Raw genomic sequence first — 16,929 nt, 5'->3', positions numbered from 1 at the left:
TTTGGCTTGTTTGCTCTATATAAGGGGAGCTTCCTCTCCCTAATTGAGGGTTCAGAATTTTGAGAGCTAAAATATCCCTCTCTATCTAGAATTCTCCCTCTCTCTCTCTCTCTATATATATATATATATATATTTGTGCTATATTGAGTCTAAAAGTGAGTTTTCTTCACACTTTTGCACTAAGACACCTAGTTAAGCACCTTCACTTCGGAGCTGAAATCCATTGGACCTTGTTTTGAGGTCCAGCATTGGTTTTGGTCCAAAATTATTGCTGAAGTTGCTGTCTTGCCATTGTTTTTCAAGGGTAAGAGACTAGCCCCTTTTAAGCTTTGTTTTGATAAAGTGTTATACCACCTTTGCATGTTACTTTGAGGCTGATTTTAGCCTCTCAAAAACTCTATTTTTAAGGCTTTAAAGTATTGGTTTGAGCCTTGTGTAGTTAGGGGGGGTGGTTCCCCTCTTTTGCTCTTTGGCTTGTTAAGCTTTTTGAGCCATCTTCCATAGCTTTTGTGTTGACCATTGCTTGGTCTTTTAACCATTGAAACTCAGAGGAATTTCAGTGGTAAAAATTTGTTCTTGTGGTCCAAAATAGGAGAGGGTGATCCCCTCTCCTTGTATTCTTGTTTGCTTGTGTTGGTGGCCTAATACATGCGCATGTGTTTTTCCCTTTTGAAGCTTAGTCCAAGCATGTTTTTGTGACATTTTAGGCCTGCCATAACTCTATTTTTGGTTGGTTTGGTCATTGGTTTCTTGCATCTTATACTTGTAGTGCAATCCTACTTGTTGGCCTAACATGCATCATGTTTTATGCCTCTAATCCTAGCTTGTGTTAGCTCTATCTTAGCATGTTTTTGGTGTTATTTTGACATGCCTTAGCTCTAATTTTGGTTGGTGGGGTCAACTCTTGCTTGGTTTTTGTACTTGTAGTGCAATCCTATTTGTAGGCCTAACATGCATCACGCTTTATGCCTCTAATCCTAGCTGGTGTTAGCTAGGTGTTAGCTCTATCTCAGCATGTATTTGCTATTATTTTAGCATACCTTAGCTCTGTTTTAGGTGGTCTTGGCCATGTGAGACTTGTTGTGCATGGTTGTAGTGTAAAGGCCTTGCCTAGCTTTGAGTTTCAAAGCCTCTTGCATGCTTTGCTTGTGATGATTGCATGCCTTAGCCTCATTTCTCACATGATTCCAGTGTATATGGCGTAGTCACACTCTCACATATTCCATTCCTTCATAGCTTTTGTGAGTTATGCCTTATGCCTTGTTTATGAGCCAATACGTATGCATGCTTGTCTAAGCTTTTAGGCCACCATTTCAGCATGTTTTGGCCCTTATTTTGGCATGGTTGAGCTTTATCTAGAGCTGGTTTGGTTGTTTAGGCTATGTATTGCATGCCTCTTGTGTGGTGCCCTTTACTAGCCTTGTGCTTTAGGCCTTCTAGCATGCCTTATTCGTGATGTTTATGTGATATGGCATCATTTAACACATAGTTTCAGAGCATATAGCCTTGTCATACTCTCATGAATATCACCCTTTAATTGTGTTTAAGAGTTGTGCCTCATGCCTTGTTGATGAGCCAATGCATGAGCATCATTATCTTGCCATCCATGCTATCATTTCAGAGCATTTTGGCCACTGTTTTGGCATGTATGAGGTCTGTTTAGGACTGGTTTAGTCCATTGCGCAATGTATTGCATAGTCCTAATGTTCTGTACTTCATTAGCCTTAATGCCTAAGTCTTCTAGCATGTCATGCATGTGTTGTTTGTGTGCTAGAGTCTTGTACATGCAATTTTAGCATTGAAAGATGAGCATGTTGTTTGCATTGCATTGTGTTTGGATCAGATGTTAATCCAAACACGAGGAATGTGGCACGTTTCAAACTCAAAGTGATGAAACGTGTCACAATTCTCGGTCGCCGACACCCTTGATCATACATGATAGGGTGCAGGCTCTTCGAGTCTTGTTTGCACGTTGCATCATTCAAACTGCATTGTATTTCAATATACTTTCTTGAATACGTGTTCCAAAGCATGTTATCAAGTGTTGCATTCATATGCCATCTTAGATAGCGGAGCCTATTTAGTTGCATTTTGCATGTGTTGCATTAGGCATCCTACATAGCTAGGATCATGCATGATTTCTAACTAGTTTTCTATTTTGGCTCGGAGTACACTATAAGTATTTACGCTTTAGCATCCTTGCATGAGTGTGAGTGTTGCCATGATAGCATGTTTACCATGAGGCTATTTGCTTAAGTGCTTAACTGCATTAATGCCTGTGGGTGAAGGATTGATTGCTTGAATTGGGACAATTCATCAAATGCGAGTTTTAAGCCCACTTTGCGAAGTGGCAAAATTATGTTTTAAAGCCCACTTGAGGGTGGCACTACAACAAGTTGGGTCTTGAATGACGAAATTTTTTTGTCTCCAAAGAGCTAATTTCGTCACTATAGATATTTTTGACGAAATATTTTCGTCACCGGTTTCGTCATTGAATGTTTGTCACTAAAAACCACCGTGACGAAAAATAATTTCGTCACCAATGAAATTACTTCAGTGACGAAATTTTTTGTCACCAATAAAACAACATTTTGTCATAAAAAATTCTCTTTTTCGTCACCAAATAATTATTCAGTACCATATTTGTAACTTTAGTTGACGAATAAATTTGTCACACATGTTGATCATTGATGAGGAAATAATTTCGTCACAGTAAGATGTAAAGGTGACGAAATTTTTCGTCTTCAAAAGTCATACATGGATGACGAAATATATTTCGCCACAAATATATATATACGTGACGAAATTTTTAGTCACCAAACAACAAAATCAATGAAATATTTCATATATAAACCACAATAAATTTTCTCACAAAAAATGTTTATTAGCGACGAATAATCACTTTGTCATAATAACAAGTACAAATGATGAAAAAAATTCGTCACTAAACTTGTTCCATATTTTATATTTTAATTTAAATTATTATTTCACAAACATCCCTACTCATATCCCAATAGCCTTTTAAATATACTAAAAAATCCACTAACTATTATACACCACTCCACAAAATAATCCACTAAACAATTTATATCATAAATGAAAATATATCCATCAAACAAATTTAATAATAATCCATTAAGTATAATAAAAAAAACCATCATAACAAATTCCAAAATGAACTAACGTGGAGTCCAACAAAAAAAATAGCAGTCAACTAGGTTTAAAACTAGAACTAAGTATCAGTTCAAGAAAAAAAATTCAACACTTGATCTTGATTTGCAAGTATGCTTCTAATAAACGTCATCAGAAACCAATCTGCAAAGAAATTAAACAAGGAAAACATTAATATATTATTAATTACATCTAAACTCACATATAAATTATTTTATTTTATAAACCAATTTAGTAGAAATGCATATAACAATCCAAAACTTTAAAGTGTTGAGGTGATCCTTGATGATAAAGCAACACAGATAACAGAAGATGCCAAAAGATTGCAGAAATATCATATATCACTATCACTAATGCCAGAATATATTTAATAGCTTGAAAATATAATATAGCATTGAGATACATTTGATTCATGACAATGGGTCGATGACTTCTTCAATGAAGTAAATTTGATAAGTGGAATTCAACACAAGAACCTTGTAAGACTTTTGGGTTGTACCATTGAAGGTCTAGACCGCCTTGTTTATGAATTTGTACCCAACAAAAACCTTGATCAAATCCTCTTTGATAAGGAATATTTTTTATTTTTTATTTATAAACATGTTCATGATTTTTTTGGCTCTTAAAAATAAAGATAGGTGAGAGTTCATTGGTGGATCTTTCACCACACAATAGCAATAAGTGCATACATTAAGGGTAAGAGAAATTACCTTCATGTAGTAATTTATGCATCATCATCAGCTACTCTCTCTCTCTCTCTCTCTCTCTCTCTCTCTCTCAAGAATATCCTCTACCCATGACCAGCACTGCAAATATATATTTATATTTATTTTTTTTAACCGAAATTACTGATATGAAAGAAAATATTTATAGTAACTTACCAAAGAGTTACTAGTTCCATCAAAGCTTCTATGTTGATCAGGAGAATAATCACAGATCTACAAGCTCAGTAGTCATCCAAATCAGCACACGAGTCTTTGGTACTCCACAAAACGAATAATATTGAAAGAAACAAAAATAAAATAAAATAAAACAGACATAAAGACATGGCATCAAACACTTATAGAATCTATAGATAGATTTCTGTAGTAACTTAAAAAAAAAAAAAACAAAACAAAAAAAAAAAAAAAACAAAAAGAAGAAGAAAAAAAGCACAAAACCCACCAAACAGAAACCTGAAAGAAATAGAATCACCTTCTTGAAATGCAAAATGAAAACTATACTTTTAGAGACTTGACTTTGACTTTTAGAAAAAGAAGAAAACTAGAAAAAGAATTACATTGGTATTTACAAGCTATAGAGGCTCTTGCAGTTTTGTTGCCAATCCAATTTTCAACAACCCCTCTCCAATCTAGACAAAAAGGAGAAGAGCTAAAAATATATCAATAATTTTAAAGAAATGCAGCCATACGTATCACTTCCTTGCATCCCAAATTTGTCTAATTTCTAGTTTGGCTAAAAGACAATCAACTTTGTGACTCAACCAAAATAAATAACTGGGACAAGGTTTGTGGAAAAGGGGAGAAACAACTTTGAGGAAAAACAAGAAACAAAATCTCCCATGTCTATATATGTGTTTTTTTCCATTCCACCCTGGATGAGGTGTAAGATTAGAGCAGCATCCAAAGTTATGTTCTGGATAAGCTTGCTACTCACTTGATAACATTTTATTGATGCAAGAGGTTGTTAGAGTTTATCACAGAAATGAAGGACCAACAAGGTGTGTTCAAAATTGATTTAATCAAGGCCTATGGCTCTGTAGATTGGAATTTGTTATTGGTATCTATGACACATGGGATTCCCTGCTCAGTTTGTTGGCTGGATTAAGGTGTGCATTTCCACTGTTATGTACTCAGTAGTAATAAATGGAGAATTAGTTGATTATTTCCCGAGCAAAAGGGGGTCCAAGGCAAGTGATCCTATGTCCCCCTACTTGTTTCTCAATTGTGATGGAGTGTTTCTATAGAATGCTGCAGCAAAGAGTGAGAGAAGGTGGTTTTACTTTCCATTGGAAATGTTAGGTTCAATTGGCATTTGCTGATGATCTATTCATTCTATGTGAAGCTAACAGGGGCTCTTTCCAAATCATTAAGAGTATGTTATCTCAGTTCCATCTTCTATCTGGCCTACAACCTAATCTTCAGAAACATAAGTTTTCTTTTTCCCTTCCTCTGTGGAGTTAGTAATGAATCTAACTAAGTCTGATCTTTTATCCATTTTGCCAATACCATAAGGGAAATTGACGGTTAATTATTTACTGTTTCCTCTGATTTTCTATAAACTAAAAGCTGCAGAGTGTGAGCAACTTAATAAAAGAATGATGAATAGAATCAACAGTTGGACAACTAAATTTCTGTCTTATGGTGGTAGGCTCCAACTTGATCAATCTGTTCTTTTCAGCAGCATATAAGTTTATTGGTCCTTCGTTTTTATCCTTCCTTAGCAAATCTTGAAAGAAATAGAAGCCATTACGAGAGACTTCCTTTGGTTAGGGGTTGAAAACCACTTAACATATGCTAAAGTAAGTTGGGAACAAGTTTTCTGTCCAAAAAATGGGGGAGTTCTGTGAATTAAATCAATCATTCATTAGAATCAAGCTACAACTATGAAACTTCTTTGGGCTATATGCAAAAAGTCAAATATCCTATGGGTAAAGTGGATTCACACATATATTATCAAATCTAGATGCTTCAGGACTATGCAAGTCCCTTCTAATGTGTCTTTGACAGTGAGGAAACTTTTCAGTTTAAGAAGAGAAGCTATACCCCTAATTAAGAAAGTAATTGGCAATGGAGAATCCACCTTCCTTTGGCTTGAGAATTGGCACTCTTTGGGACCACTGTACCTGAGAGAAAAGAACAGATTGAGAGAAAAATATATACAAATGTTTAGAAGCCAATTTCAGATGGAGATGGAGAATCCACCTTCCTAATGACAGCAAGATTGAGAGAAAAATATATACACGATGTTGTTTCTAAAGTTATAGCTCATTTCTCCAGACTTCCTATATTCTTTAATGTCTTTCCATTAACAATAGAGTGATGAAAATATGTCTGACATACTGGTGTATTGAGTCAAAGTCAGATTGCTTATTCATAGTAAAGTACATTTCCAAATGTTTAGAAGCCAATTTCAGATTAGGAACTTACACTATAAAATATCACTAGCAATAACCAAATTCCAATCCATCAAACAATTGAGCAAAGTTAAAAGAAATACAAACGAGGGATCTACTATACCTATCATGTCATATTGTTCATTCCCTAAGTCTAATTTTACAATGAAAAATAAAAAATAAAAAAATTCCACCAATCATGAGAATGAAGGTCAAAAGCATCAAATCTTATTGATAGTCCTCACCAATATTTTCTTGGATCTATCTTCCTTATCGTATGAAAGAGAAAAAGAACTCACGCTTAATGTGAGGAAGGACGGGAGAAATTCCATTAACTCTACAATTATGAGCTATGTTCTCTGCAATTTCTTGATCATCATAGTCTGAGGTAGTGATGTCAAATTCCCTCTTTACTTTGTTTATTTGTGTCTTCACACCATTATGTCCATTAATTCCAATCACTTTACCTTACTAAAAGAGATGTCGGTGTAATTACACTAAAATTATGGGGCTTATTATTTCTTTTCTTTCATTATTTTATTTTATTTTTTCAGATCTTAGGAGAATTGATCCATTCTTTTATTAGTTTTACATGAACAGAGGAGCATTAGCCAATTCAACAGCTGATCAATACAACAAAGTGAAAATTCAATAGTATTGATCAATAATTGATGAAAGTAAAATTGAAAGATTGGATTAGTACCTGAAACAATCTCTAAAATCCCAAGACTCTCTCTCTCTCTCTCTAAAAACCCATATTTCTGTCTCTACAAGCTAAAAGGGATCAACTTTCCACTCAACATTCTCTTCTCTTTCTCTTCTTATTCAATGGAAATGTTAAAACACTCATTTTATTTTGAATATATAAAGCAACCAATCATCAAAACAGAGATAACCTATTTGCCTAAAAACTTAAGGAGTAGCTATATTGATCTTGATCATTTGCAGAGGCAATTGCCATTTTTGTAACAAAGCTTTTATGCAATCCATTTTGACCCTAAACCCTTTTAACATAACATAACATAACATAGCAAAGTCCCAAGAAAATAAATAGAAGTAATTCAATTTCATCTTCCACATGAGAAATCAAACCTAACAATTTCCAAATGCATCAGAATTCACAACTGATTTAAATCCATAGCTTTAAACAACATTGAGTTAAAATTTCCATGAATCAAAGCAACAACTCTGTGAAGCTAACCGTATTTTCTGCTGATTGATGCGTAAGTCTCTTAGACAGGTTTCGCCAACTGCAAAAGAGTACCAAAAACTCTGTGAAGCAACAACTCTGTTTGGAAGTTGAGAAAGTGACGAATAGATGAATTTGTAAACACACACAGAACAAGAGAGAAAGAGAGAATGAGAGAACGAGATAGAGAAACACACCACGCCGGAGAACCACTGTGGTAACGCCGACGGAGATTGCCGTCGCTAGATCGTTGCCTTTGCAAAACCTATGGAGATTGTTGCCTTCGCTGCTATGTGAGAATGAGAATGAGAAACCGTGAGAGTGAGATTGAGAAAGAGACCCCTAACTTGTGGGGATATGGGCGGGTACCCATTCCCGACCCATCTCCCATGAATATTTTAAAAACCCACTTAATTAATCCTATAGGTTAAAAAAAGAGGAAAAAATGCATATATTTGGATTGGATCTTCATGATACCCATAAGATAATATTTTCATTGCCATCCCTAATCAATAGGGTTCTTTTTTTTCATTACTGCCAAATCTCAAAGTTCCCCCTTCAAGATTGGTTGGGAATAAAATAATTTTGTCATTAAAAATTTTAAAATATTAAAATTATTGACGATAAAAATATATTTCTCGTTAAATAGTTTTAAAATATTTAAAATTAATTTCTTTAAAAAAATATTTAAAATTATTTGTAACGAAAATATATTCCTTACTGATGATTTTATAATTTGTGACAATTTTTTTTTCTTACTAAAAATCTCAAAATTTTGGCGTCACCCAAAAAAATTAGAGGAAAAAACTTTGGTGACGAAATTTAATTTTTCCTCACCTAAAAATAAGTATTTATTGACGAAAATAAATTTTGCACCTATTATTTTTACTTTTTATTATATGTGACAAAATTTTATAATTCGTCACGGATTATTCTTATTTAGTGACGAAATATTTTTTTCACTACTTTCCGTCACCATAGGTTTAGAGAGTTAATTAACTTGTGTTTTTGTTTTGAGAGAGAGAGAGAGAGAGAGAGGAGAGAAAAATTGATAAACAAAAATAAAAGGGGGAAAAAAGTTAGTAGTCTATTTTTTCCATTACCGCCCAATATGTTAAAATTTTTCCTCTAAAATTGTTGACAAAATAATTTCCTCACTAAAATGTCTCAAAATATTAAAAATTATTAGTGATAAAAATATATTTCTCACGAAATGGTCTTAAAACATTTAAAATCAAGTTTCTCAAAAAATATATATATAAAATTATTGGTGACGAAAATGTATTCCTCGCTAATAATTTTATAATTGGTGATAAATTTTTTTCTCACCAAAAGTCTAAATTTTTGGCGCCACTCAAAAAATATTAGCGGGAAAACTTTTGGTGACGAAACTTAATTTTTCCTCACCTAAAAAGAAGTATTTGTTGACAAAAATAAATTTCGTCACCTATCATTTTTATTTTTTTATTATACGTGACAAAATTTTATAATTCGTCACGGATTATTCTTATTCAGTGACACAATTTATTTTCTTCACTACTTTTCGTCACTATAGGTTACTTTTGTTGTAGTGTGGCAAACCTGCGCTTGAGCCTACTTGCGAATAGCACTTTCAAACCATTTTCACAAACAAGCATGAGTTGTTTTGTTCCAATTCTCGTGATTGAGTCTATACTTGTATGCTGTGCGCATCACATAGTAACTTTAATAACCGGATAAGAGCACACGAGGTTTTTAAAACAACATATCATGTTAGTAGAGGCCGATCCATTAATCGGGTGAGCGGGGGTGCTCATTTCAGAACCTTCCCCTCTCGTACCCAAGTTCTTGAGTCAAGGCAACTTTGGTGATGACAGACATGCGGCCTTAGGCATGAGTCAGGGTTCCTAAATTTCTTAAAACAAAATATTTAGGTGGCGACTCTATATCTAGCAAAGTAGTCCATGTTTGGCGCTTTTTCATTCAAAGTTGATTTTCTGAAACCAATTGCCAGATTTGGACTCTTTGGTGTTTATCAATCTCACATTGCACTTTGTGAGATTAGATTCAGAACCGTGACAGGAGTCCGAATTGTAGTAAGACCAAATTCGCGCCCTCTCCGAAAGGGGGGCGCGCGGAGAAAGTCGGGTCTATAGTTTCTGGCGACTCTGCTGAGAATTTAGAGAACTTGACTCGAACATCATGATATGTTGTTTTATCTACACTTATGTGTTTCTTTGCATTGCATGTGCATTGGTGCGCCTAAGTCATAGTGTTTGTCATCTGCTATTCCTAAACGGTTTGTTGAAGGCTCGCTTGCAAAAGCGTTCCATAAGGCCGACCAGTTACGGGCTCTGCCACGATGAAAACACAAACCTCGATTTTGCCGAGGCACCCTGTAGACACCTCATTTTTTACCATCCTTAAGACTTGGGCGCCACTGATTGTTTACTTGGTGATGAGGTGTGCAATGCAAAGGTTCAATTTCTTTGGCAATGAGAGAGTCAAATCCTAACCTTACACCCCATTTTTGGACTAAAACTATTTTGACCAAAGATTTTAGACCTTAAAACCCTCTCTTTCAAAACATTTTTGAAACAAAATTTCTGCGATGTTCCGACGCTCTCATTTTGTTAAATGTTGCGCTTTTCGGCAAACCGAGCAAGGACAAAGTGGAAATGCATGATAGAGAGGTGAACTCTTCAAAAAATCTTCAAAAAAATCTTGTTTGGGGGTTTGGAGTTGAAGAAAAGAGGAGTGGAGGGAAGAAACCTAATTGAGGAAGAAATTGGTTATGAATCGTTAAAAGAGGGACGGGCAGTCCTCGCTAAATCGGACCTATCCTTTTGTATACTTGGATTTAAGCTATGAGGCCACCACCATTCGAAATAATACTTCTAGGGCTTCATTTTACAATCAAGAATCTCCTAAAGCCGAGTCCGAATGGGGGAGATATGGTTGGTTGAAGTTAGGCATCAATCCGATTGAGCCGAAAATGAGCAGTCTTCACTAAAACAGAGATATCTCTTGGCACACTTAGAATTTTGAGGTGAGGCTTCCACCATTAGAAAGATTACTTCTGGGGCTTCATTTTAGACACAAGAATGACCTGCAAAGGAGTCTACATGAATGAGTTATGCTCATTTGAAGTCGGACTTGCAGAGCAGAATTTGCAGTCGGCCAACATTAGTAGCTGGTCGGCCAACAAAGTAGCAGGTCGGCCAAAACGATGGCCGGTCGGCCAAAAATATCCAGAAAACTCAAAATTTGCAGATCTTTTCCCTCTAGTTATTCCACACAAGCTCCAGTTGTCCGAATTCTGATATTTTCGACCAAAGCTCTTGCTTTTGCTATATATGGAGGTTATATCTCATATTTTGCAAGGTTAGAACATTTGAAAGGCTTAGAGAAAATTTGAGAGCTTCTCACTCTAGAATCCTCTCTCTCTAGAAGCTTTGTGAGCAAACTCTCCCCTCTATCTAGAATTCTCACTCTCTCCTCTCGTTTTAGGCTTGAAAGTGAGAATTCCTTGCCTATTTGCTTACACTCCCTTCATCAAAGTTGCATGTCATTGGGATGAGGTCCCTTGGAACCTATTTTTGGGCTGTTGAAAGGTTTCTTGGCTTAGAAAAGAGTCCGATTTGCTGCTGTGCTTCAAAGGTAACCCCTTATCCCTTTTAAGCTCTTTGTGCACTATTGTTTTGCCATAATTTTCAACTACTTTGGGGTTGTTTCTGAGGTAGTGTTGAACTACAAAAACCTCTATTTTTCCTCTGTTTTTCAGTCCTAAAAGTGTTGGCTTGAGCCTTGTTTGGCTAGGGGGTGTTTTCTCCCTTTTGCTCCTTGGCTTGTAAAGCCTTTTGAGCTATCTTTCAAGCTTTTCAAACAACTTCTTTTTGGCCTTAAAACCACTGAATTCCAGAAGAATTTTAGTGGTAGAAAACTTGTTTTGAGGCTCACAATAGGTGGGGGTGGTCCCCCTTCCTCTTCTCTTGTTTGCATGTATTGATGGCCCATCAAAAGAGCATGTGTTTCTACTTCTTAGTGGCTTTGTTTAGGCTCATTTTTGTGACTTTTTAGACCTACCATAACTCTGTTTTTGGCTTGTTTGATCATTGGTTGCATGCTTCATGCACTTGTAGTATAAATCCTCTTTGCTAGCCTTGCACGCCTAATGAGTTAGCTTGTTATTCTAGCATGTGTTGGCTTAGTCTCAGCCCATTTTTGGTGTTGTTTTGGCATGCTCTAACTCTGTTTTGAGTGGTCTTCATCACTCAAGTTTTGCTTTGTATACTTCTAGTGCAATTGTGCTAAATTGCCTAACATGTGCTATTGTTTTGGCCACTAAATCTAGCCATTCTTAGCTTATTTCAAGCATGTTTTAGAACTCCATTTGGGCTGACTGCCTTAGTCATATGACTCATGTTTTGTATAGTTATAGTGCAATAGCCTTGACTAGCTCTGAGTTTTGAGGCATTTTGCATGCTTGGCTTGAGGTATTTGCATGTTTTGGCATCATTTGGCATGTTATTTCAGAGCATATAGTGTTGTCACACTTCCATGTTTTTCACTTTTAAGTGCTCTTGAGAGTTGTACCTTATGCCTTGTATGTGAGCTATTGCATGAGCATCATTTTCTTGCCTTTCAAGCCATCATTTCAGTTCATTTAGGCCACTGTTTTGGCCTATTTAATGTCTGTCCAGAGTTGGTTTAGTCCATTGAGCATTGTATTGCATGCCTCTTGTATGATGCTCTTTACTTGGTTTGATGCTTTAGCCCCGAAACATGGCATGCATGCATTGCTTATATGATGGGACCTCATGGGTGCCACTCTAGCATTTATAGATAGCGTGTTGTTTGCATGTGTGTTGCATAACATTGTGTTTGGATTGGACGTTAATCCAAACATGAGGAACGAAGGACGTTTCATACTCAAAGTGATGAAACGTGCCTCATTCCTTAGGTCACTGACACCTTTGACTATGTATGATAAGGTGGAGGTTCATCGAGTCTTATGTGTTATTTGTGCATTCATCGACATTGTGCAAGCTTGACTCTTTGGTTATCATGCATTGAGATGTGTGATTGATGGCTCGAGAGCCGAGCACTACACTCCTTTGAGCTTGAGACATGATAAGGAGTGTGGTTGCATACACATTCCCTTGCAAATACACTGCCATGCCCTTGTTTGTGCTCTGTTGTAGCAAAAGGAGAAATTACAGGAAGCAGTGGCCGACCGGCCATCAAATCTGCCGACCGGCCACCAAGTCTGCCGATCGGCTATCAAAAGTGGCCAGTGACCATTAACTTTGGCCGATGGCCATACCTCTTGGCCGACCACCCATCAACATGTTTCTAGGGTGGATCAGAAGCATCTTGGAAGTCGGCACAATTTTCAGAAGTCTAAAAGAGTGCAAACAGAGGCATTATGAGGCACAACAATGGATTTCCGAGCGACGCCGACTGAGCATGCATATCCCCCTCGCTTCCCGAGGCCATTTGTTTAAATTGCTTAGCTAAACTAGTTCATTAGCTTAGTTATTTTGTAATTAATTAGTTAATGCGTTAGCTAATTTAATTCATTATTTAAATTTCTTAATTAGCTTAGCATAGCTAGTTTGCAATTCGGTTGTGTAATAATTAGTCTAATTAGATTATTAGATTAGCTATTTAGATTAGCTTAGAGTAGCTTAGCTTTCATTCGGATCCTCTGTCAAGAGGGCAAATGTTGTAATAAGGGTGCGCGTGTGTGTGCATGTCTTCCAACCCCCATTTCTTTCTCCCTTTTACTTATCAGCTCTTGATGGTTAGTTTAGGGAATTTTTCAATTAGCATACCTTATGCTATGCATGTTTGCATCATTCATTTGTATTGCATGCACCGAGCTCGACGTATCATTCAAACTACATTATATTTCAATTCCTATTTGAATACATGTATCAAGTGTTGCATTCATATGCCATCTTAGCTAGCCGAGCCTATTTTAGTTGCATTAGGCATCTTGTATAATTATGATCATGCATTGATTTCTAATTGGTTTCTGTTTTGGCTCGGAGTATACTGTAAGTGTTTATGCTTTAGCATCCTTGCATGCGTGTAAGTGTTGCCATGTTTAGCATGCTTGCCATGAAGCTATGTGCTTAACTGCTATAACTGCTTGAATGCCTGTGGGTGGAGGCTTGATTGCCTGAATTGGGACAATTTATCAAATACGAGTTTTAAGCCCACTTTGCGGAGTGGCAAAATCATGTTGTTTTCTAAGCCCACTTGAGGGTGGCAAATCCGCGTCTTAGCCTACTTGTGAGTAGCATTTTCAAACCATTTTCGAAAAATAAACATGAGATGTTTTGTTCCAAATCTTGCGATTTAGTCTATACTTGTATGTTGTGCGCATCACATAATAAGCTAGCTAATAAACAGGAATAAGAACACATGTGTTTTCAAAAATAACATATCATGTTAGTAGAGGCCGATCCTTTGATCGGGCGAGCGGGGGTGCTCATTTCAGGACATTCCCCTCTCGTACCCAAGTTCCCAAGCCGAGGCAACTTTGGTGATGACAGACACGTGGCCTTAGGCACGAGTCAGGGTTTCCTAAATTTCCCAAAACAAAATATTTAGGTGGCGACTCTGAAATCTGGCAAAGCAGTCCATGCTTGGCGCTTTTTGATTAAAATCGATTTTCCAAAACGATTTGCCGGATTTGGACTCTTTGGTGATTTATCAATCTTACATTGTACTTTGTGAGATTAGATTCAGAATCGTGACAGGAGTCCGAACTGTAGTAGCTAAGAACCATAATTCGCGCCCTCGCGCGAGGAGCGGAGTTCGGGCGGTCTGCACACCCTTTTTGACCATTCGACCTAGTGCATATCGGAAGCCATATAGACCATTCTAAACTAGGATAGGTTACTTACCCGAATGTAGGTTGTTTGAAACCGGATGCGTGCGTAGTGAAACCTTAGCTCCTGACGAAACTAGGATAGGGTAACCCTACCCCCTTCATAGGGGTGTTTTGGCTCTTACTTGCTTGATATGTGCTTTTAGGGTGTGTCTCTACAGGAATGCCTGTATCAGTTCGCAAGTCTGGGTATCAGTCTGAGGACATCAGTGTTTGAGGGTATCTATTTTGGGGCAGAATTCAGTAGAGAGCACAGTCATTTAGCTATGCTCATACCTATTCTAGTGAAATTGGACTGAGATGCTGTCTGTTTTCTCTTTTGCAAGGTAGTCTTGGAACCGTAGCTTCAGAAGGCTTCAATATCCCTCGAGTGCATTGGAATTATGTTGATAGACTTTGTCAGGTCAGAGATTCAGTTCAAGGGAAACCAGTGTTTTCGAGGCAAGGCAAAAGAGGTCAGTCAGGCATAGATCACCAGTTTAGCAGTCGCTAATTCAGCGGTCCTTATCTGCATCACCTATGCATAGTCAGGCCTAGGGTACTGCTTTTATTTCGGTAGGAGGATCTTCACCGAAACAGATAAATCAGCACTTCTCAAACAATATGAGTATGGAAGACATGATGCATCAGCTCTAACAGACTATGGAGGCCATGCAACGGGATGCTGCCCGCCAAGCGAAGGTTACCACCCGCTAGACCGAGGTCGTGGCCCAGCAGGCTGAACTCATTGCCAAACTTCAACAACAACAGCAACAAACACAACACGGAACAGCTTCTGCATCCCACCCACCGCTAGTAGAAATTCCTGCACCGAGGGCTCCCGTCCCAGCAGCCAATGTCCAGGAGAATGCGGACATCCCTGTTGATCCCATTCCACCTCAGACTTCCAAAGTACAGGCCTACCAAACCGAAGCTCCCTTTGAGTTTGAAGTCGGCCCGACTGCATTAAAAGTGAGCAATCTTGAGAAGCTGTTCAAAAGGGCCTAGGGCGTTAACTCCATCCTATACATTGAGGACGGTTACACTGATTTAGCGGTGACGTTGTCGGACAGGTTCAAAATGCCTCACATAGATCGCTTCGACAGCTCGGGCGATCCGATTGTTCATTTGAGGCTGTTTTATGATATTCTGCGCCCGATGGGCTTGACGAGACTCCAGAAATTATCTCTCTTCGGTTGGACCCTGTCGGGTATTGCGACCATCTGGTATGCGAAGTTGGAGGATTCTATGAAACGGAGTTGGGAGGAGATGGCCGAGGCTTTCGTCATCCAGTATTCATACAACACGTAAATTGAGATCACAACTCGTGATCTTGAGGCGACTCGGTTGGAGCCAAATGAGGGCTTTTCTGATTTTGTTACTCGATGGAGGGCCAAGGCCTCCATGATGACAACTCGGCCACTCGAGAAAGATCAGATAAGAATAGTTGTTCACAACCTACAACCTAAGCTGATGCAGAAGATGATCGTCTTACCCTTCCCCACCTTCGCTAACTTGCATGAAATTGGGGTATAGATTAAGGATGCTGTGAAGCAAGGTGTAGACCGCCCGAATTCGCTCCGCGCGCCCCCTTTTGGAGAGGGTGCAGATTTGGGTTCTAACTACTACAGTTCAGACTCCTATCACGGTTTTGAATCTAATCTCACAAAATGCAATGTAAGACTGATAAATCACCAAAGAGTCCAAATCTGGCAAATCGTTTTGGAAAATCGATTTTAATCAAAAGCGCCAAACATGGACTACTTTGCCAGATTTTAGAGTCGCCACCTAAATATTTTATTTTGAAAAATTTAGGAAACCCTGACTCGTACCTAAGGCCACGTGTCCGTCATCACCAAAGTTGCCTCGGCTTGAGAACTTGGGTACGAGGGGGGAAGGTCATGAAATGAGCACCCCCGCTCGTCCGATCAAAGGATCGGCCTCTACTAACATGATATGTTATTTTTATAAACACATGTGTTCTTATTCCAATTATTAGTCTAGAATTACTATGTGATGCGCATAGCACACAAGTATAGACTCAATCGCAAGGATTGGAACAAAACATCTCATGTTTGTTTTCAAAAATGGTTTGAAAGTGCTACTCGCAAGTAGGCTAAAGCGTGGATTTACCACCCTCAAGTGGTCTTAAAACGCACATTTGATGAATTGTCCTAATTCAAGCAATAAAGCCTTCATCTACAAGCATTCATGTAGTTAATCATTTAAGCATATAGCCTCATGGCAAGCATGCTGTCATGGAAATCACTTACACGTATGCAAGGATGCTAAAGCATAAACACTCACAGTGTACTCCAAGCCAAAACAGAAGCTAGTTAGTAATCAATGCATGATCCTAGCTATGTCAAAAATGCCTAATGCAAAACATGCAAAATGCAACTAAGTAGGCTTGGCTATCTAAGATGGCATATGAATGCAACACTCGATAACATGCTTTGAAACACGTATTCAAGTAAATGTATTAAAATTCAATGCAGTTTGAATGATCCACCGAGCCCGGTGCATGCAATATGAATGAATGATGCACGAATGCAAAACATAAGTATGCTAATTGAAACATGCCCTAAAACTAAG

The 16,929-nt window shown here is 37.7% G+C and overlaps 1 protein-coding gene across 1 annotated transcript; it reads right to left on the bottom strand.

Moving 5' to 3' along the window:
- Nucleotides 1–3,069: 3,069 nt before the first annotated feature.
- On the bottom strand, nt 3,070–15,212 carry LOC114321342 (uncharacterized). The gene is made up of 5 exons (XM_082876581.1): nt 15,114–15,212; nt 7,673–7,817; nt 7,488–7,536; nt 5,937–6,016; nt 3,070–3,315 (listed from the first exon to the last, which is right to left on the bottom strand). The coding sequence occupies exons 1-5, from the start codon at nt 15,210–15,212 to the stop codon at nt 3,245–3,247; spliced, it is 444 nt and encodes a 147-aa protein (XP_082732707.1). The 3' UTR covers nt 3,070–3,244.
- Nucleotides 15,213–16,929: the final 1,717 nt, after the last annotated feature.

This window comes from Camellia sinensis, chromosome 6 (assembly GCF_055761805.1).
Source record: "Camellia sinensis isolate YWXY chromosome 6, ASM5576180v1, whole genome shotgun sequence".
In the NCBI taxonomy this organism is placed as follows: domain Eukaryota; kingdom Viridiplantae; phylum Streptophyta; class Magnoliopsida; order Ericales; family Theaceae; genus Camellia; species Camellia sinensis.
This window is presented reverse-complemented; position numbering and strand designations above follow the sequence as displayed.